Here is a 23,017-nt window from a genome sequence, read left to right on the forward strand (position 1 = left end):
ACATTTCTCAACTGGGGGCCGCGTGGTCCCCTGGTGGCAAAGGTACCACAGGTGAACATTATGCAAAGGGGGAAGCGGGAAGCTATCACAGCACCAGATTAAGGAGGTCAATCAGCAGGACAGTGAGGCCACTGGGAAGAAACAAGGTGGAAGGAGGCCACAACTGGGAGAACGATGAGGAAAACTATCCTAGATCACCCTGCATTGGCAGCCTTATGTTTCAATATTTAAGGGCTCTAGCTTCTTGGTCTAACAGTCTCTGCTACATTACACTTTGAGCATGCATTGGAGGGGGAAAGGGGACACTGGTGAAGGGACTGTGTTGGAACATCATATGTCTGAAGCTTAATCACGAATAACTTTGTATATCAGGGCACTTCAATTAAAAAAAAATATATATATATATAACACTGTAGCATTGTAGCACTGTTGTCCCATTGTTCATTGATTTGCTCAAGTGGGCACCAGTAATGTCTCCATTGTGAGACTTGTTGTTACTGTTTTTGGCATATCGAATATGCCACGGGTAGCTTGCCAGCCTCTGCCGTATGGGCAGGATATTCTTGGTAGCTTGCCGGGCTCTTTGAGAGGGATGGAGGAATCGAACCTGGGTCGGCCGCATGCAAGGCAAATGCCCTACCTGCTGTCCTATCACTACAGTCTATTTATTGTTTTATCAAATATATAAATGAAATAAATATACCATGAACACGTTTTATGATTTAGGATGTGTTAGGCAAAAATAATGTGTGGATAGATTTTATTAAGTAGCATCTATAAAGATACTGTGTGATAATAATCATGATAGTGATCCAACCCTATCAGTTGGGATTTGATTCCACTCTGAGGGACAGAGAATGCAACCCGGGATGGGAGAGATAGTGCAACAGGGAAGAGCACACTCTTTGCATGCAGGAGCCCTGAGTTCAAGCCCCAACACCACATGGTCCCCTGAAAATCACCACTCCCAAAATAGCATTTTTATTGGGATTGGCATAAGAACATTTATTCCTTGGAAACCTGAGGAGATATGATAAATTTTTTCTCTTAAGAGTTATAAAGAGAAAGGAAGTAGCTAAGAGACAACAGGTTGAAACAGAAATGTGCTAGAAATGCTATTATAGAAGCTAAAACTAACGTAGTCAGTGTTTATACAACACTTTTTAAAATTGACAGTTACTCATTAAATCCTCACCTCAAGTTTATGATTTGTATTATCATTCGTGCATGACAAATGAGAAAAGTGAATTCAAAGACTATAAATAGATAAAATAGAGACAAAAATTTCTTAGATACACTAGCCCTTAACTGATACCTCTGGGGGGACTCTGGATGGGGCTGGAAAAGCCCCCCACCCTGCTGAAGCCTTTGCAGCCACTCTCATGCCTCAATAGCTATGGCCATTCCTGTAGCCAAACTCCACCACCTCACAACTGAGCTCTGCAGAAAAGCCAAAACTGTTGAAAACTTCAGGAACACTGAGATTTGGGGCCTGAAAACTCTGGGCCTTCTGGTACTGGGGGGAGGGACTGGGAATGGACTGGACCCTCACCCTATACCACCTGAAGCCCCAGTAACCACACCTAGATTCCACACTGCCACTATGTACACTCACTACCTAGTTAAATATTCTGTTTTGTTTTTTTTTTTGAGACGTCTCCAGTCCACAATACTAACATCCCAATAGGAGCGCACTAGATTGGGTGCGAATGTAATGTAGAAGTCAACTAGGTTTGGCTAATAAAAGCATTAACACAGAAGGCTCAACTAACAACAGCAGCTCAGTATATCCTCAGACAAGCACTTAGTGTCCCCATGGTGAGATGTAACAATTTTCACAAATTTTCTTTTACTAAAGTATTTTTTTATAATTCCATTAGCTATTCAGTGGTAATTCCATTAGCTATTCAGTGGTAATGAGCAATATAAAATAAATTATTGTGGACTGTGACTCGAACAGGCTGGAGAGGTAGTTGGAAAAGTGGAGATAAGGGTGGAGGGAAGGTCACGGGATGATAGGATTGGGGTTGGAATATTGAATGCCTGTAACAATGGCATCATGAACTACTTTGTAAACCACAATGTTTAAATAAAATGGAAAAATGTAACACTGTCGTCCCATTGTTCTTCAGTTTGCTCAAGTGGGCACCAGTAACGTCTCCACTGTGTGACTTGTTGTTACTGTTTTTGGCATATTGAATATGCCACGGGGAGCTTGTCAGGCTCTGTTATGGGGGTGGGATACTCTCAGTGGCTTGCTGGGCTCTCCGGAGAGACGGAGGAATTGAACCCATGTCGGCCGCGGGCAAGGCTAACACCCTACCCTCTGTGCTATCGCTCCTATAATGCAAATAATTTTTCCCAATTAAAAGACAATGAATGAGTGTTCTCAGAGTTTAATTTCAGAATCTTGCCATTTCTCCCCGCTCGCACACCTATGTTTATAGGACTGGACAAAATCCAGATGCCTGTGTTGGAAGTAGATGATGGTGACTCATAAAATCTCTGGCTGAGGACTAGAGAGAGAGTACAGAGGGCTAATCCCCTGCACCACGAACATCCCCGAACACCACCAAGAGTAACCCCTGAACATTGTTGGGTGTGGCCCAAAAACAACAACAAAAATATCTGGATGGTGTATCTGGACACTGAACATCTCTAGGAGGTGACATGGTTGGGTAATTGAAGAGAAGATACAAAACAACTTTTTTTAGTATAAGGACTCTCAGACATGGAAAGCCAAAATTCTCCCATGTGTGGTACAGCGGGGAGGGCCCTTGCCTTGTACATGGTCGACTGCAGTTCAATCCCAGCAGGAGTGACCTCTGAGCACAGAGCTAGGTGTGAGCTGAGCACTGTGGTCAAAAACAACAACAACAAATTCTCCACATGCTCTGCTGCCTCAGATAAAACTTAGCCTGTTTCTTACATTGGGCTGTTTCTATCAATGCTCTCTGAACTACTAGATTTCTAGTCACTGTGAAAGTTGTTTGGTTTTACTTTCTCTTTTTTGTTTGTTTTGTTTCTTTACTAACAAACATCATATCCATGTTCATTGAAGGATTATTCATAATAGTCAAGATGCAGAATTGGCAGTTGAGTGAATAAGAAAGATAAAGGTATGATGATATACGAGGTGGGCCCTAGGAATAATACCCAAAAAAAGCAGCTATGGTATAATAAGCAACTACAAGGATATATTCTTTGGTGGGTTTCAGTTTGGGGTTTTTAGTCTTGATTTTGGGGCCACACCCAGTGGTGTTCAGGATTTTCTCTTAGCTCTGTGCCCAGGGATAACCCCTGGCAGTGCTCTGGGGATCCTGTTGGTGCCAGGGCTCAAACCTTGGTGGGCCATGTGCAAGGTAAGTGCGCTACCTGCTACACTAATGCTCCTGCCACAATAAGGAAATATTCTTGTTACTATGTGGATCAACATTGAGGAAATTGTGCTAAGTAAAAGAAGTCAGTCACAGAACACTGTTATTTGACGCCTCTCATTTGAATTCGCTAAAGTGCTCAAAATCATAGACTATACGTTCCTAAATATCATGAAGTTGTTAATGAAAAACTAGAGAGAATAGGGAGGAGAAATTAATTTAAATAAGTTACTCCTGGTTCTTGTATCACTTGTACCACTTGTCATCCTCTTGATCTTCAATTTGCTCGAGCGAGTGCCAGAAATGTCTCCATTTGTTCCTGTTGTGTGCTAGTGTAGCCCAATGGTATTTACTCACTCCAGGAACACGAAGAGCCTCAAACCATTTGTTCAGCGTTTTGACGAAGAAGTCTGACCATCTCATAGGTGTGCAGCCACTCGGTCTTTTGACGTCCCATGGAATCCAGTCGGTAACAGCTCTAGTCCAGCAGTGGTCTCTGAACTGAATTACGTGTCCGGCATATCTAATTTTCGATGCCATGGCAAACAAGACAGAGTCCCTGATACTTGATTGTTGACGGAGGTTGGAACTCCGGAATCCTTTCACTTGAGTAAAACGTGATACTCCAAGCATAGCTCTTTCGATTCCTCTTTGGGATACCTGTGTTCTCATCCTGTTTTCGTAGGGCCCAGATCTCTGAGGCGTATGTTAGTGCAGTGTGTAAACACAAAAAAGAGGCATGTGGCTCTATCTCTCTCCCGCTGCCCGTGTTCGGTAGTCTTGTGCCACTTCCCCCACCCCGGGGAGGTCTATGGCAATGGGCAGGCGAAGAAAGGAATGGGAGCCAGGCTGGTTGGTCTCAGTTGCAGTTTATTCCATTCCCATCTCCGTTCTCCTCTGATTCTCCTCCTGCTTCTTCCTCACCCATCCTATTTCATTCTCCTCGCTCTGGATTTGGATCTGGCACCCCCCCTACTTGGCACACCCAGCCCACTCTTACAGTTTAGTTAAATCCCTAAGCATGAGGGGTTGGGGTTTACACATAGGTGTGGTCACAATCAATAGGGGTAAAGTTCTTTCCCTCAGTGGATGCTTCTCCTAGGACAGATTCTCTTTCAGCAGGACAACCCACCCAAGGGCAGAATCCCGTAAGTGTGTTTCTCCTCTACTCTTCCAACTAACATATAAGCATTCATAATATTAATCATTTTGTATGGACACAGTAAGAGATACATTAAGCTTATAGAATTGCTATTCTGGGGTCATCTCAATCTCAGACTACAGTGCTCAGGCCAGATTAGTCTTTCCTATCCCTAGCAGGGTCCTAGTCTTGTCGTTACTTTTGGATCATGACAGCATTTGTCCATGACCAAACTCTTATAGTTAAGAATCATGGCGCTTTGGCCAGGTCCTTATTGATGCCAGGGTAGCTCACAGCTTGCCCTGGGTCCCTTCAGTCCCTCGTTGGGGTGCTAGGAACTAAGGGTAACTGAGGCTTAAATCAAGAAAGCAGATGCCTGGGAGTGAATAATATTCAAAGCCAATTAAATCCCAAGTTATAATTGTCTTACTTTGTCTATACAAAAAGGACATTGCTTTAAGCTAAACTATTCAAAAGATATAAGGAGAGGAGAAAGGTAATATTTCACTCATACATATAAAATCATAGATTTCTGAGGACTCTGACCTTACAAGTTAACAGAATCTGATTAGGGGGAAAAGGTGATAGACTGGTTGGGGACGAAAGCATAGAGAGGAGTTTTACAGATCAACGCAGTGGAATGGAAGTGTCTCAGGAGCACTGTGATAAACCTAAGCTTCCTGTGGCAAGGGGAACAGGACATACCACTGTTATCCTACAGTGCAGAAAGAACGGTGGAGTTGAAAAGATGTGCCCGGAGCTGGAGGTTCTTTGTCCTCTTAACCTTTCTCCAGTGCTCTTGAAGGCGTTCCAAGCTGCTCTCTTCCTCCTGCACAGTGCTGGCGCCAAGTCATTACTCATGTTGAGTTCTCGACCCAGGTACATATAGCTGCTGCATTCGGAGATGTTCATTCCGTTGAGAGCAAATGGAGCGTCAGGGACTAGTTCATTTTTCATGAACATTGTTTTGGTGAGATTCAGCTGCAGTCCGACCTTTCCACACTCATGGTTAAAGTCAGCCAGCATGGGACTGGAGCAATAGCACAGCGGGTAGGGCGTTTGCCTTGTACGCGGCCGACCCGGGTTCGAATCCCAGCATCCCATATGGTCCCCTGAGCACTGCCAGGGGTAATTCCTGAGTGCAGAGCCAGGAGTAACCCCTGTGCATCACCAGGTGTGACCCAAAAAGCAAAAATAAAATAAAATAAAGTCAGCCAGCATTTGTGCCACTTGACTAATGTTTGGTGTTATTAGAATGATATCATCAGGGAAGCAGAGGTGGTGTAATTGCCGACCGTCTATCTTCACTCCCATTCCTTCCCATTCCAGTCATCACATGATGTTCTCGAGGGTGTCACTAAAGAGTTTTGGTGAAATGGTATCTCCCTGATGAACCCCTCTCTTTACGTCAATGATCACTTCCTTGTAGAATGGTGAGATCCTGGTGGTGAATCCGCAATACAGCTGGCAGAGAATCTTTTTTTTTTTTTTCAAGCATATCAGCCCCATATTTTATTTTTATAAAATGATTCTTCATTACTTGGGATGATTTGGCCTTATTTTTTTTTAAGGTTAGGAAGAGTAGGAAGAGCATTAGTGAAGGATCTGGGGGTGAGAAGTATAATGTTAAACTACAATTTTTTTTTTTTTACAGTTATGGATTTATACACATCTGTGCTGATGCTTCCCCCATACAAAGTTCGGGAACCCATCCCTTCACCAGTGCCCATACTCCACCACCAGTAAACCCAGCATCCCTCCCATCCTCCCCAATCCCATCTCCCCCCACCCCACCCTGTCACTGTGGCAGGGCATTCCCTTCTGTTCTCTCCCTCTAATTAGCTATTGTGGTTTGCAATAAAGGTGTTGAGTGGCCACTGTGCTCAGTCTCTAGCCCTCATTCAGCCCGAAACTCCCTTTTCCCACATGGCCTTCGACTACATTATAGTTGGTGATCCCTTCTCTGAGTTGCCCTTTCCCCAGAATGTGAGGCCAATGGCAGAGAATCTTGATGTTCTGAGTTTGAATGCCCTGTTTGGCTAGGGCTTTGATGACCGCTTCAGTCTCCACAGAATCGAAGGCCTTCTTTAAATCGATGAACATTAGACAGAGTATCATCTTGAACTCTCGAGAAACTTCAATGAGTTTAGTCTGTGTGGATATGGTCAATCATGTTGAATCCTTTTTGGAACCCGGCTTGCTAGCATGGTTGTGCTTCGTCCAGTGTTCTGCATATTCTATTCAGGATGACTCGAGTGAATTACTTGTAGAAGACGGACAACAGGAAGATTGGGCAATAGTTGCTGATATTGTGGATATCTCTCTTCTTATACAACAGAACGGTCCTGCTGATTTTCCACTGGGACAGAACCTTGCATTCAGACTGGTAGCATGTGAAGAGCCGAGCCAGTGTATTGACGAGTACCGGCGGAAGATTCTTCAGGTGTTCGGGTCTGACCTTGTCTGGACTCCTGGTTCTATGTTCAGTAATTACTCCTGGAGAGTTCGAGGGATGATATGGGATGCCAGGGGTCAAACACATGAAGGCAAACACCTACCCACTGTACTATTGCTCTGGCCCTATACTTTTTTTTTTCTTTTAATAAATTTATTTATTTTTAATTAATGAATCACCATGAGGGTACAGTTACGGATTTATACACATCTGTGCTGATGCTTCCCCCATACAAAGTTCGGGAACCCATCCCTTCACCAGTGCCCATACTCCACCACCAGTAAACCCAGCATCCCTCCCATCCTCCCCAATCCCATCTCCCCCCACCCCACCCTGTCACTGTGGCAGGGCCTTCCCTTCTGTTCTCTCCCTCTAATTAGCTATTGTGGTTTGCAATAAAGGTGTTGAGTGGCCACTGTGCTCAGTCTCTAGCCCTCATTCAGCCCGCAACTCCCTTCTCCCACATGGCCTTCGACTACATTATAGTTGGTGATCCCTTCTCTGAGTTGCCCTTTCCCCAGAATGTGAGGCTAGCCTCCTAGCCATGGAGTCAACCTCCTGGTAGTTGTTTCTACAATTCTTGGGTGTTAGTCTCCCACTCTGTTATTCTATATGTCATAGATGAGTGCAATCTTTCTATGTCTGTCTCTCTCTTTCTGACTCATTTCACTTAGCATGAAACTTTTCATGCCGATCCACTTAAATAAAAAATTTGTGACCTCCTTTTTTCTAACAGCTGCATAGTATTCCATTGTATAGATGTACCAAAGTTTCCTCAACCAGTCATCCGTTCTAGGGCATTCGGGTTTTTTCCAGATTCTGGCTATTGTAAACAGTGCTGCAATGAACATACATGTGCAGATGCCATTTCGATTATACTTTTTTGCCTCTCTGGGATATATTCCCAGCAGTGGTATTGCTGGGTCAAATGGGAGCTCAATTTCTAATTTTTTGAGAATCGTCCATATTGTTTTCCAGAAGGGCTGAACCAGTCGGCATTCCCACCAGCAGTGTAGAAGGGTCCCTTTCTCGCCACATCCTCTCCAACAGCGGTTGCTTTTGTTCTTTTGGATGTGCGCTAGTCTCTGTGGTGTGAGGTGGTATCTTGTGGTTGTTTTGATCTGCATCTCTCTGATGATTAGTGATGTAGAGCACTTTTTCATGTGCCTTTTGGCCATTCGTATTTCTTCTTTGGTAAAGTTTCTGTTCATTTCTTCGCCCCATTTTTTGATGGGGTTGGATGTTTTCTTCTTGTAGAGTTCAACCAGTGCTTTATATACCATTGATATCAACCCCTTATCTGATGGGTATTGTGTAAATATCCTTTCCCATTCTGTAGATAGTCTTTGGGTTCTGGTCACTGTATCTTTTGCGGTGCAGAAGCTTTTTAGTTTAATGTAGTCCCATTTGTTGATCTCTGTTTTTACTAGATTGCTTAGTTCTGTGTCACCTTTGAAGATACCTTTATCTTCAATATCGTGGAGGGTTTTGCCGACCTTGTCTTCAATGTACCTTATGGTTTGTGGTCTAATGTTGAGGTCTTTAATCCATTTTGATCTGACTTTTGTGCATGGTGTCAGGTCAAGGTCTACGCCCATTTTTTTGCATGTGGTTGTCCAGTTGTGACTGGCCCTATACTTTTAATATTGCAGGAGGAAAATGTTCTAGATGCACAGCAATGTAAATACACTTAAACTACCAAATTTCACATTTAAAAAAATATTAGAAATGGTCCCATGATGACAAGAGCTATAGTACAGCCCACGAGGACAGAGCAATAGTACCGTGCCTTGCACGAAGCCTACTCAACTTCCATTTCCGGCAACCCAAGAGTGATTCCTGAGTGCAGAGCCATGAGTAAGCCCTAAACATTGCTGGGTGTGACCAAAAAACTAAACTAATAAAAATTAACTATGGGAGGCTGGAGTGATAGCACAGCAGGTAGGGTGTTTGCCTTGCATGTGGCTGACCTGGATTCTATTCCCAGCATCACATATGGTCCCCTGAGCACCACCAGAAGTAATTCCTGAGTGCAGAGCCAGGAATAACCCCCATGCATTGCTGGGTGTGACCCAAAAGGCAATAATAATAATAATAATAATAATAATAATAATAAGCTATGGAATCTTCCACCTAAGGAATTTCTTTTAGGGAAAATCTGACCCATTTCCTGTTTCTAAGTGCTAGTATTGTGAATATAGTTAAGCACAATTCATTATTATTAGACACACAAATTGACACAAGCACATGTAAAGGCCGAAACTTTATAAATATTTTTGTCTAAATTGCAAAAAAAGCCACATAAAATAATCACAGACCTTTTTTTATTCTAATAATGTTTTTTTTTTTTTTTTTTGCTTTTTGGGTCACACCCAGTGATGCTCAGGGGTTATTCCTGGCAGTGCTTGGGGGACCATATGGGATGCCAAAGATCGAACCTGGGTCAGCTGCTTGCAAGGCAAACGCCCTACCCACTGTGCAATCGCTCCGGCCCCCTAATAATGTTTTCTAAACCTTTATACCTCTGAGTGAATTCTTTTGACTCACTGGAGACAATAAACTAAAACTGACATGAGGAATATAAAAATAAAAATATATTTATATATGAAGTGGCATATATTCTCGTTCTCATATATCTGTCTCATTCAGAGAGACTTTCATTACAAAGCAAAAAATTGGGAATCGGAGCGGGTAAAGCAGGTAGGATGTTTGCCTTGCATGTGGTCGACCTGGATTAGATCCCCAGCATCCTATAGGTCCCCCCAAGCCCTCCAGAAGTGATACCCTAATCATGGCCACATGGCTCAAAAATGAAATAAATAAAGCAAGAAACCATAAGAGGTAAAATAGTGGCCATGAGGTTGATTCCTATCTGACAACCCAAGTTCTGACTCTCCACTCTATTCACCTGTATCAGAGGCTCCCAAACTCGTCTGACATTTATTGCCTGCTTTTTAGGAAAGAAGAAAGTTGGTCACTTCCCTCCCCTCCTACCCCAGGAAATTAAACAAAGAAACAGAAAGTATCCTCAATTTGGGGCTGGAGAGATAGCACAGCGGGTAGGGTGTTTGCCTTGCATGTGGCCGACCCGGGTTCGATTCCCAGCATCCCATATGGTCCCCTGAGCTCTGCCAGGAGTAATTCCTGAGTGCATGAGCCAGGAGTGATCCCTGTGCACCGCCGGGTGTGACCCCCCAAAAAAAAAGTATTCTCAGTTTTACCTGAAGCCTCCAGTACACTGCTCTCCCTGTACTGTTCCCCCGCCCCCTGGAACAATAGGCGTGATATTGCTCACTTAGCTAAGCACTAGATGCTAGTAGGGCTTTCACAAATGAACTAATGCAAAGTTCTAAGCACGTTGTAACATTTGGGTAGTGGAAATAGCGAGACTAGCACAAACACCTGTTCGTACTTTAGAAGGCAGGTTTGAGAAGAAGTTGAAAATTCGCATTAGCCCGAGCGAATAGCTGCAATTTATATTTGTGACAGCAGGTGGCACTAGTACCATAGCTATCTAATATTTTGACTGAATTTTTTTTTTTTAAGCATTCTTTTCCAGCTCGCTATCTTTAGGAAAAGCAACATTATTCCTGTAATTAAAGAATATATGCAATAGTCTTCAACTTTTATAGTTTTATATATTTTTCAGTAACACAGCATGAGCACACAGTCAATTATTGCTTCTAAGATGATACAGACAAATTCGCACTAACTTTATAAAATTTAAATTTTTGTCCGGAAGTTTTAATCTCAGTTCATTATCTTGACTCTATTCTTTGACCAGACCATTGAAACAGGACGTTTTATACCTATGGTCTTCTATAATACTACAAAAGGTGATGCCTTCTTTTCCAAGATTCCACAGAACATGCATTTATTTATTAGTAGGAATGTGAAGGAAAAAGACTGAGTACAATGAGAAGAAAATTACTAACAGCATGACACCTCTCTAAAATTTTTTATTGAAATGCTCACAGTAAAATTATATTTTCCAATTAAATTTGTGTCATTCTCACCAAAATCCTCGGTTTGAAAATATTCCAATGGCGGGGGTTAGGGGGAAACCACACCCTGAAGGTGCTCAAGGATCACTCCTGGCAGATTTAGGGGATCATTCAGGGTGTTCCCTATCAAAGCAAGGTCAGCACGTGCAAAACAAATGCTTTCCTTACTGTGCTACCTCTCTAGCCTCATATCTTCATGTTTTAATATCCTGTACTATTGCCGTGGCATCCCAGGGGGACTAAGAAGTATGACCTTATTTCTGTACATCTGGCTTGAAAAATAACCTGGATCCTAGCTTCCTTATATTATAAGGTTAGAAGCCTTTCCTCCCTCCCTCCCTCCCTCCCTTCCTCCCTCCTTCCTTCCTTCCTTCCTTCCTTCCTTCCTTCCTTCCTTCCTTCCTTCCTTCCTTCCTTCCTTCCTTCTTTCCTTCCTTCCTCCCTCCTTTCCTCCCTCCTTCCTTCCTTCCTTCCTTCTTCCTCCCTCCCTCTCTCCCTCCCTCCCTCTCTCTCTCCCTCCCTCTCTCTCTCCCTTCCTTCCTTCCTTCCTTCCTTCCTTCCTTCCTTCCTTCCTTCCTTCCTTCCTTCTTTCCTTCCTTCCTCCCTCCTTCCCTCCCTCCTTCCTTCCTTCCTTCCTTCCTTCCTTCCTTCCTTCCTTCCTTCCTTCCTTCCTCCCTCCCTCTCTCCCTCCCTCCCTCTCTCTCTCCCTCCCTCTCTCTCTCCCTTCCTTCCTTCCTTCCTTCCTTCCTTCCTTCCTTCCTTCCTTCCTTCCTTCCTTCCTTCCTTCCTTCCTTCCTTCCTTCCTTCCTTCTTTCCTTCCTTCCTTCCTCCCTTCCTTCTTTCCTTCCTTCCTTCCTTCCTTCCTTCCTTCCTTCCTTCCTTCCTTCCTTCCTTCCTTCCTTCCTTCCTTCTTTCCTTCCTGTGCTGAGGACTGACTTCTTGCTCTGTGCTCAGGGATCACTCCTGGTAGTGCTGGAGGACCATATGTGGTGCTGAGGATTCAACCCAGGTTTGTTCTGTGCAAAGCCAGTGCCCTACCCACTGTATCATCTCTCTGGACCCTGGACAATCTTCAAGAGTTAAAAAGTACAGTGGGTAGGGTGTTTGCCTTGCAAGAGTTTTGTCCTTGCCTGAGTCCTATCTCCCCACCTTTCATATAGTCCCCTGAGGCTGCCAGGAAAGATCTCTGAACTCAGAACTAAGAGTAAGCCTTGAGTACCGCAATTTTAACCGGAAAAAAAAAAAAGTTTTAAGTCAAATTCTCAGGGGTGAGATGCTCATCCAGATTCAACTTCAGGTAAACAAGGGTCCTCTGCAAAATGTGTCTTTGCAATCACACCCCAAAGTCTCACTTGCAACCATAATTTTGTGGTCAGCTTACAGAGTTTATTGCTGATCAAGATCAACATAAAGGGTGGGGCTGTCAGCTCACACCTGGTCTGGGAGGTAAGACCCAGATCCCCCAAACACTTTTTAAAAAACATCTCTTGATAAAAGAAGTGTTTTTTTCCCTCCTTACAGGAGGAAATCAGAATGTTACCATGCAATCCCGTACCCCTGAAATGGACCCCAGGGACAAGAGGACAGCAGCAGGCTGACCTGTTTAAACTCTTTCTAGCATGTGAAATACTGTTACAGCTGGGGGCCATAAAAGCAGCATAGGGATAAAGCATTTGCCTTACATCCTGCAGGCCCCAGTTTGAACCCCCAGCATCACACCTGGTCCCCCAGGTACCACCAGGGGTCTCTCCTGAGCACAGGAAAAATCCCTGATGACCTTAGGTATGGTCCCCAAATAAAATGGAAGTTACAGCTAAGTTCTCTTCTCTGTTAAAAGATGGGCAGATTTAAGGAAGGGGGAGGGGGAAGTGAACAAGAAAGGAGGGAGAAAGTGGGGGACAACTTTTCAGAAACCGATATACACTAAATCAGATGCAAGAGTTTTGATATACTTTCTATGGGCTGGAGCGACAGCATAGCGGTAGGGCGTTTGCCTTGCACGAAGCCAACCTGGGTTCAATTCTTCCACCCCTCTCGGAGAGCCCATCAAGCTACTGAGAATATCCCACCCCCACGGCAGAGCCTGGCAAGCTACCCGTGGTGTATTGGATATGCCAAAAACAGTAACAAGTCTCACAATGGAGACGTTACTGGTGCCCACTTGAGCAAATCGATGAGCAACAGTATGATAGTGACAGTGACAGTGATTTTTTTTCCTTTACATTTATAATAAAACCAGAAGAACCAGTTAAAAATATTAAATAAAATCCTGATTTATTTGTTAACAGTAGTGATTCTATGGCCAGTTATACCATCACCAAGTAACGATCATTTGGTCATCTCTATTTCATGCTCATATTTTCTTGCATTAGACAGAACCAACTCTGACTGTCTAACATTGTATCACAGGATTTTATTTCTTATCTCTTGGGAATATAGAGCAGTTCACATTTGACTCTATTGCCTGTTGCCAGTCTTTGGGCAAAAGTGATAATACAGTGGGGTAGGTTGTTTGCCTTGCATATGGCAAACCCAGATTCGATCTGGGCACCCCATATCTTCCCCTAAAACCACCAGGAATGACCCCTGAGTTCAAAGGTCAGAGTAGGCCCCAAGCACTGCCAGGTGTAGCCCTGAAACAAAAACTTAATACATAATCTTCCTCATGTTGAAGTTTACTAAAAATTACTATGAAGAATGAATGTTACATTAGCCAAATGTCTGTTGCATCTCTACCAGATGGTTATTTGGGTTTCCACTAAGAGCTTTTGGTTAGGTAACTGCTATTAACACATTTTCCATTACTTAACTGATCTTGTAATTTTAGGATGGTTTACTCTGTATTGTATATCTTGTACTATTTTATTGTGCATCTCATAGCTGTTTTATATTATGTTGGGGCAAAAATTAATTTGTATTTATATTTTCTCCCACATTTTATTTTTCCTGCCAAGGCTTTATGTGTGTGTGTGTGTGTATGTGTGTGTGTGTGTGTGTGTGTGTGTGTGTGTGTGTGTGTGTGTATACTTGAAGGCACAAAACCAAAGGTGCTCAGGAATTATTGCTGGCTCTGCACTCAGGAATGTGCTCAAGGGAATGTGTGTGGTACAAGAAATTGAACCAAGGCCTATCACTTGCAAAGCAAGCACCTTATCTCCTGTACTATCTCTCTGACCCCAAGGGTTATATTATTTTTTAAAATAAGATAGGAAGCATCCCATCTTCTATAGAATAGTTAGTATCACAGTCTACTGATCTAATATTTGAATAAACAAAAACATGTGCATTTATATTTATTAAATGTGTCTGGCACTTGTAATATTTTGGCCACGTTTCAATTTTCTACTATGTTGTTTGCTTAGATTTTCTTCTTCAGGGCTCAACTTTGTTCCTTTCCATTTCTAATTACTTTGTTGTGATTTTTACCGTTTCTCGAGGAAGTCTAATGTAAATTTACTTCTCTATGATTTTTATAGCGTCCCATATTCTTTCTTATTCCCTGCTAGAGTAAATCGATGAACAAAAGGAGGACAGTGCTACAGTGCAATCATTCATTTTATATTTTTTGTTTTATTCCTGATCAGTGATCTATTCATTTTATTGGCACTCCCCTGCTTAAAATGGTCTGCAGAATAATGAAGAAAATAAAAGGATTTTGAATTTTCCTGTAGTTCACATTCTCCCTAACTAGGAGTTTCCTGTCTTCAGATAATACACAAAGAAGTCTAACATGAATAACCAGACAACAGAATTGCAACAATCAAGAGAGGCCTTTTGGCAATTCGTAGGATAATCAAAACATAGCTCCGGGGCCCACACTTGCTTGGCTCTTGAAACACCAACCAACCCGTACCAAGGGCTGACTTTCAAGAGTCAGACTGTTTCTAAATGCAGTTTGCCTCCAGAAAGAACACAGCGGAGTTTCTTTCTCCTCTCCTAAGAGACTTTGCGCATGGGTGTTATGAATGTTCTGAGGAACAATCCCCGAGGCGTGCTTTTATGGGAGGGAAGGGCTTGTTTAAATAAGACCAGGCAACATGACTAAGAGACTATGTGAGTAAGGAAACCCTAGGGCGCTGATCCAGCTGATTGTTGCAAAATATCGAAAGCTCCCCGGTTATCTGGAAAGAAGTGAGCTCAGGAATATGACCTGAATATGACACAAAGCAATACTGGGATGGAGTCATACCTGAGGCAGAAGACTATATATTTAAAAATGTGCCGGTTGGGGCCGGAGAGATAGTATAGTAGGTGGGGCACTTGCCTTGCACAGGGCCAACCTTGGGGACTGGGTCAAATCTCTGGCACCTCGTATAGTTCTCTGAGCCTACTAGGATTGATCCGTGAAAGCAAAACAGGAGTATGCCCTGAGCCCTGCCAGGTGTGGCTTAAAAACAAACAAAAAAGTGCCTGTAAAGGAGGCAAGCTGTGGAATTGAAAGGAAACTGGACATAAGTAGAAGAAAGTTGACAACAGCAAGTGGGATTAGTGTTGGAACTTTGTATACTTGAAACTTTTATGGGCATATTTGTAAATCGTGGTGCCTCATTTTCTAAAATTGTTTTATTACTTTAATGGAGCCAGAGAGATAGTACAGAGGTTAAGACACTCACCTTTGCATGCAGCTACAGGTTTGATAATTGTTCGAATCCCTGCACCTTATATAATATCCTGAGTACTCTCTTGTGTGGCCTCTGAGCAGAGATCCCAAGAGTAACCTCTGAGTTCCACCGGATATGACCACACATGTGTCATCAAGGGCCCAAAGCAATAGCGTAGTGTGTTGGGCACTTGCCTTGCATGTGACCCACCTGGGTTCAATTTTTGGTATCGCGTAGAGTTCCAAACCCTTCCAGGAGTGAAACCTGAAAGCAGACCCAGGAGCAAGCCCTTGGCACCAAAGGTGTGGCCCAGCAAGCAAACACAGTATAATCATTGCCGTCCAAATGAGCAATCTCTAAAACTTTGAGCTACTTTTATTGTAGCAATAATAATGCTATGCTGAAGGTAGGTCCTTTCGAAGGACTGCTATTCAAAACCATTTTGACTATAGGGACCAGTTAAAGAAAGACAAAATATAGTTGTTCAATCACAATGAACTAATGGACACCCATCTCTAGCTCCAAAAGAAATAAAACCAAGATCTCAAAACAATCACTACATTTCCCCATTCAATTCATTGCATTGTTCAGTGATTAAGACATGGAAACAATCTACATGTCATACTGTGGATGATCGATAAAATACATAAACAATAGAATAGTAATCAGACACAAGAAAGAAGAAAATCTAACCATTTTCAAAAATAATGCTATGCCGGGCTGGAGTGATAGCACAGCGGGTAGGGCATTTGCTTTGCACTCGGCCGACCCGGGTTCAAATCCCAGCATCCCATATGGTCCTCCAAGCACCGCCAGGAGTAATTCCTGAGTGCATGAGCCAGGAGTGACCCCTGTGCATCGCCGGCTGTGACCCAAAAAAGCAAAATAATAATAATAATAATAATGTTATGCCTTTCTTTGACCAATGTCTATCTCATTTCCCCCAGTCTGTAGTCACTGCAATTATATTCTATTTCTGTGACCGAGGCATTTTTCTGATTCCACAAATAAGTGACAATTCCTTTGTATTTTTACCTTAGTTTGTCTGACTTCCTTCACTTAAGTGGCCCTAAAGGTCCACTCTTATTTTTTGCAAATGTTAGATTCTCTTTTTTTTTTCCAGATGATCAATATTCCAATGCCTGTGGATACCATGTCTTCTTTATCCCACTCACCCACAGAGGGACACTTCAGTTGTTTCCATATTTTGGTTATTCTGAACAATGCAGTGACCATGTCTAAGCCCTCCTCTCCTTACAAATCTACTTGTTCTTAATTTCCTCTATTTTTTCAGGTTGAAACTCACATTATGAAGAATTTTGTGGGGCTGCCAACCACTTTACTTCAATGCATTTTTTTTTTTTTTTTGCTTTTTTAGAGCAAGATTCAATGTCTTCAAGATGCTCTCCTTTAATATTCTGGGCTGTGGCTGAAACAGCTCTTATTGATCAAGATGACTTTTTGCATTCTGATGAAGTTTCTCTGGGAATTGGCTGTCCTGTAACCGACATAATTAAAGAGGTGTCTGAGTTTAATTACCTTGTCAGTGAGTGTAGAACGAAGACAGAGACTTTATCCAGTGGGGTGAATTTTTATTCATATCTCCACTATAACAATGCATCAAGGAGTCATTGGGGGGAAAAAAAGCACACTTTGAAGTTTGCTATTTCCTCCCACTCATCATTTGAGGCCACCACTCAAGTACTACAATAACAATTTTACAAAGTCCAAAAATTACCTTTTCTCTGATAAGTCTTGTCCTTACAGAAATCAACCACCATCTGCCTGTTTGGTTTTGCCTATTGGATTCCACACTTCCAGGATCCCTTCTTAAAGATACCCCATAAGTCAATCGAACTTATTTTTTGCTACACTCATTAGTTCACGAGAGTGTAAATATGGCTGTGTTCTAGATCAGTCTGTAACAGTATTCATAATCTAAACTCTGGGGAGTTCTTAAATTTAATTTCTTAATTAATTCCTATAAATTATGTTATTACTTTTCCATGACCTGAGAGGTCATGAGAAGTTAGGGTTGCATTAGTGCATAACACTTCATGTGTTTGTAAGTGTTCCTTTTAAATAAAGTGTCAATGTGGAACTTGACTCTTTGTTGTGATATGGATACATACATTAAAATAAAAAGGTCTCCTTGTTCAGTCCAGAGCAAAGCTCTCGCTTGTGCCTGCCGTCTTAGTTGGAGACAATAGAGGTTAGGCTTTTTAACTTTATGGTTTCTGTAAGTCAGAATAGATTTCAGGGCCAGAGATCTAGCTAAACAGGCTGAGGTGGGCATGCTCTGTATGCAGGAGGCCCTGTGGTCTTTCCCTGGCACTGCATGGTCCACGGGAACCGTGTGGAACAACCACTACGTACAAGGAGAAAAAAAAAAAGAACAACAACAACAAAAACCTAAAAAACAAAATTCAGAGGATCTAGACCCTAGAACCGACACTACTGTTTTCACAAGCCCCTGCCCTCAGGGGTTGGAGTGATAGTACAGCAGGTAGGGCATTTGCCTTGCACACAGCCACCCTATATTCATTCCCTGGCATCCCATATGGTTCCCCAGCACCTCTAGGAGTAATTCCTGAGTGCAGAGCCAGGAGAAACCCCGGAGCATGGCTGCATGTGACCCCTCCCCAAAAAAAAAAAAACAAAACAAAGCAAAATAAGTGCCTGTCCTCTAATTTCTACAGTAACACACAGACAAATATACATATATATACATATATATACATATTTATATATATATTTGAGTTTTGGGTGACACCCATCTGAGCTCAGGGATCATTCCTGGCAGAGCTTGGGGGACCATATGGGGTGTCAGGGATTGAGCCCAGTCACCCATATGCAAGGCAAGTGCCCTACCCACCTCTGGGCTATCACTCTGGCCCCTGGATTAAGTGGATCGAGTGGTTCTTTTCTTCTTTTTTTAATTGAATGATCATGAATTTCAAAGTTACAAAGATATTTATGATTATGTTTCATATGTTGTTCTGACACCAATCCCTTCACCAGTGCCTACTATCCTTCACCAAAGACCCCAGTTTTTTTCTCACTTTCAGCCTAACTCTGTGGATCAGATGTTTCTTCTTAACAGTTGGCTGACTATGACAATAATCTAAATACAGTCCATTGGTGAAAGGAATCTGACACTCTATTGGTGGGTGTGGTGTTAGAACATTGTATGCATAAAACTATCATTAACAAGGGCTGGAGGGACTGGAGCCATAGAACAGTGAGTCGGGCATTTGCCTTGCACACAGCAGACCCAGGTTCAATCACCAGCATCCTATATGCATTCCATATGGCTCCCAGAGCACTGCCAGGAATAACCCCTGAGCACAGAGCCAGGAGTAAGTCCTGACCACCACCACCAGGTGTGGGACAAAAACAAAAACAAACCACAAACAAACCAATAAAAAAAAAAGTTGTAAATCACCATGTCTCAATAAAAATTGGGGGAAAATAATAATTGTGCCATTGTGTTGAAGGAGCTAAGAATAAATCTTTACTCCTTTGCAAATAAAAGTCAAGTTTAGATTTTTTAACTTGCTGCTTTTCCTACATAATTCAGGGATTGCAGCAATTTACTACTTTTATTTATGTTATTTCTAAAAGGCTGAATAAAATTTTATATTTTCTCTTTCCTTTGTGGTAATGTTTTAGGACATGCTAAGTTTATGTAGCTATAATCATAGTGTGACATATAACGTTTAATTACCTTTACTGAAGCTTACATCATAATTTTTCCAAATTTCTTGTGGATTTTAATCATCTCTTATTTTAAGTGGTTTTATCAAAATAATTTCCAACACATATATGACTTTTTCAAGATGGCAAATCCTTTTATCTCCTTCGCATCTGAAAGTTGATCTTTTCTATCAAAGAAATCTCTTCCAATTGCTCAATCACCACTTTCGCCCAAAGGGAACTTGGAGCACATTTTGCTACAAAGAGACCTCAAGTTTTGAAAGTTTGCCTTAATTGACATGAGAATTTGCAGTAAGTCATTTTACTTTTACAAAAGACCTACATGCATACCTGTTTTCACTAAGGGAAACTAATCCAGAGAGGAATTCAACATTTATAACAAAAGAAAAAAATGCAAATAGCGTTCAGTATTGGTTTGCAACTGGGGTCATTCCTTCCCGAGGTAGGATGTGAGCCTCAGCCCTCAGAATGGCATTCTCAGCAGCTTCCCTTAACTACATGTATTTATCATATCATTCCTGTATTTCCTAGATTAGTATATTGTGAGGATAGTTGAGTATATAGTGAGTTTTATGCGTCACTTGGAAGGATTTGGAGCATTTGGAAATGCTCAGAAAGGTTTCCATAAAAATGACTGCTAATGGCTGCTTCCCTTCTGCATATGAAAGGTTTCATAGGAATGTTCCCCTTCCATTCACCAGGGGAGACCTGTATTTGCCCCAAAGAGCAACCTAGAAACAAAACAAAAAGCTTTTTGTTGTGTTCATGAGAGTGGTGAAAGGGTTCATAAGCATCAGTCTCACAATGCTGGTATAAATAACTTTCAAATACTGACCATCATCGCCCCATTCATGAGAGAAACTGGGAAGATCCAAGGAGAGATGCAAAGATGCTCCCAGCCAAATCTTTTGGAGTAAATAATGGGGGAGTAAATAATGGAGTAAATAATGGGGGGAGGAAGATTAAGTAGTGATGTGAGTTTCTAAGGTGTGTATGAGTTTCTAGGTCTACAGAAATCACTCCCCTTGCCCAGTTCAGCTCACAGAACCCAAATTACAACGCATCGCTTTGCTCTTTATATAAAACCACCCTGCCCCAGAGCACTTGCCCTTAGAAGATTGCAAAGCAGTATTTAGAGTCAATTAAAATTTTTTTTATTTTTTGCTTTTCCTTTTCTGGTAGTCCCAGTTCTATGTAGGAACAAAGAATAAGCCTCTTCTCTTCTCTGTATAAGAAAAAAAAAAGTCTCAAACAAAACCCATTGCTTTTCTTGGAGAAGCAATCAAGTCAAGCAGATTTAGTGGAATAAAATTGGTAATCAAGGGAGTCTTTGCCAGTTGTCTTCACATTAATTTAGTCTGTTAAGTATTTTACAGGACAGTCACATAGTCCATGTCAAACTAGACTCCAAAATCATTTAACCTCTGGGGCCGACGTAATAGTATAGTGGGTAGGATGTTTGCCTTTCGCACAGCCGACCTAGGTTAGATACTCCGCACCCTAAATGCCCCCCAAAGACCATCAGAGATCACCCCTCAGTGATCTCTGAGGGGCTGGAGCGATAGCATAGCGGGTAGGGCGTTTTTGCCTGGCACGCGGCCGACCCAGGTTCGATTCCCAGCATCCCAAAGGGTCCCCTGAGCACCACCAGGAGTTAATTCCTGAGTGCATGAGCCAGGAGTAACCCTTGTGCATCCTCGGGTGTGACCCAAAAAAAAAAAAAAAGAGTGATCCCTGAGTGCAAAGCAGGAGCAAACCCTGTGCAATGCTGGGTGTAGCCCGAACACACACACACACACACACACACACACACACACACACACACACGAAAGATAATTTATTCTTATTTCTTTCTCCAAGACAGCTTCAAGCAAAGCCAAACTGTTTGTTTGGTTTTGAAAGACTGTTTGTGGAATATCCTTAGTGTCTCTCATAAAAAAATGTGAGAGGAACAAGGAGAGGCTATTTCTGGGAATCATTCCACCTTTCCATCCAGTGGACCTTCTCAACCTGATTTGAATGAACGATTTTAAATAGCTCCACTTTTTATGATTTAAATGTACTTTCAACATTAAATGTACTTTCAACATTGGGATTTAACCATCTGATATAACAAAGTGGATGAACTTTAGTCTTTAGAGGGAAAAAAAATAAACATAATGAAAACTGTAATTAAAATGTCCATTTCCCTGCAACACCCTTGTTGCAATTATTGTCAAACGTGAAATATGCAGGGCCCAAATTCAAATCTCAAGTTTTAGAAAAAGCCTACAATTCAAGGGTGGTGGAAGAAGCTAAAATAATTTTGTTAGCAACCTAGCCCCCTGGATAAACATTAATATTCCGATATGTATTAAATTTAAATGATCCCAGTGAGTCCGGAGAGATAGTACCAGGGTAAGGTGTTTGTCTTAGATCCTGTTAACACTGTTTGAATCCCTGTCACCACATGTGGTTCCCTGAGCACTGAACCAAGAATTGCCCCTGAGCACTGCTGGGTGTGGGGCAAAATTTTTAAAAATTATTTTGTTGTTGATTTGGGGGGCAGTGCTCAGGGTTTACTTGGGGGCTCAGGGGACCATATCTGGTGGTTTGAATCCAACAATATCCTGCCCAGCCCCACTTAAGCTAAATTAAACTTTACACTAATTAAATATGCCAGTACTTTTATGAAGGCCCTATTCCACAATGCAACTGATTTGTCTCATCATGACCCTTATGTTCTTAGTGGCTGAGACAGGTGTGAGGAACTGAGCCGTAAAAGAATATGGAAGGAAAACTAATAAGGAACAACGTGGCTGCAAAGGCTAAAACAAGGTAGACAACACAGATGACCAAGAAAAGGACAAAGGGACCAGACAGATAATGCAGGAGTTAAGACGTTCATCTTTCTTTGTTTGTGTGTTTGTTTGGGGGCCTCATGTGGCAGTGCTCAGGATTTACTCCTGGCTTTTCATTCAGGAGTTACACCTAGTCCAGTTGGGGACAATATAGGGTGCCAGGGCTCAAATGGGTCAGCTGCATGCAAGGCAAATGCCCTCCCACTGTACTGTTGCTTGGTCCCCAAGGTACTTACCTTGTGTGCACCAGGCCCTGACTCTGATTCCATCTGGCACCGTTTGGTCTGACCCCTTAGCAGTGCCATGAGTGACCCCTTAACATAGAATAGACTTTGAACACTGCTAGTTCTGTGTCCCACAGTACCCCCTCACCCCACCCCTTTATTTATTTAATGTGAAATGAGATGCTCAAACTTCAAATCTTGACTCATTCCGTTGGACTCATCTTGTAGCCTATGTCCAAGGGTAAGATCCATGAGTTCTGAGAACAGAACTATGGGACTCTTTAAGTGTTTCAACAGAATTTACAAGCATTGGGGCTGGAGTGATAGTACAGCGGGTAGGGCGTTTGCCTTCACTCGGGCGACCTGGGTTCGATTCCCAGCATCCCATATGGTCCCCTGAGCACCACCAGGAGTAATTTCTGAGTGCATGAGCCAGGAATAACCCCTGTGCATCGCCAGGTGTGACCCAAAAAGAAAAAAAAAACAAAAAACAAAACAAAACAAAAAGAACTTACAAGCATTGTGTTTGTTTGTGTTGTGGCAAACTTTTCAGAAACATGTTGATCAAAGTACCTGAGGAAATCAGAAGGCTCGTGGTAAATTGGCTCTGCTGACGGGCCATCCGTGGCTCCATTGTACATCACGACCCAACTTTTGG

General features: G+C 42.3%; 1 protein-coding gene across 1 annotated transcript; it reads left to right on the plus strand.

Moving 5' to 3' along the window:
• The first annotated feature begins 1,396 nt into the window (after window positions 1-1,396).
• Window positions 1,397-17,491, plus strand: OOSP3 (oocyte secreted protein family member 3). Its single transcript, XM_055144224.1, is given in 5 exon segments — window positions 1,397-1,513; window positions 10,758-10,809; window positions 16,957-17,120; window positions 17,346-17,438; window positions 17,441-17,491. Coding segments are annotated over 5 exon segments (477 nt in total).
• Window positions 17,492-23,017: the final 5,526 nt, after the last annotated feature.

Source organism: Sorex araneus, chromosome 7 (assembly GCF_027595985.1).
Source record: "Sorex araneus isolate mSorAra2 chromosome 7, mSorAra2.pri, whole genome shotgun sequence".
NCBI classification, from domain to species: Eukaryota; Metazoa; Chordata; class Mammalia; order Eulipotyphla; family Soricidae; genus Sorex; species Sorex araneus.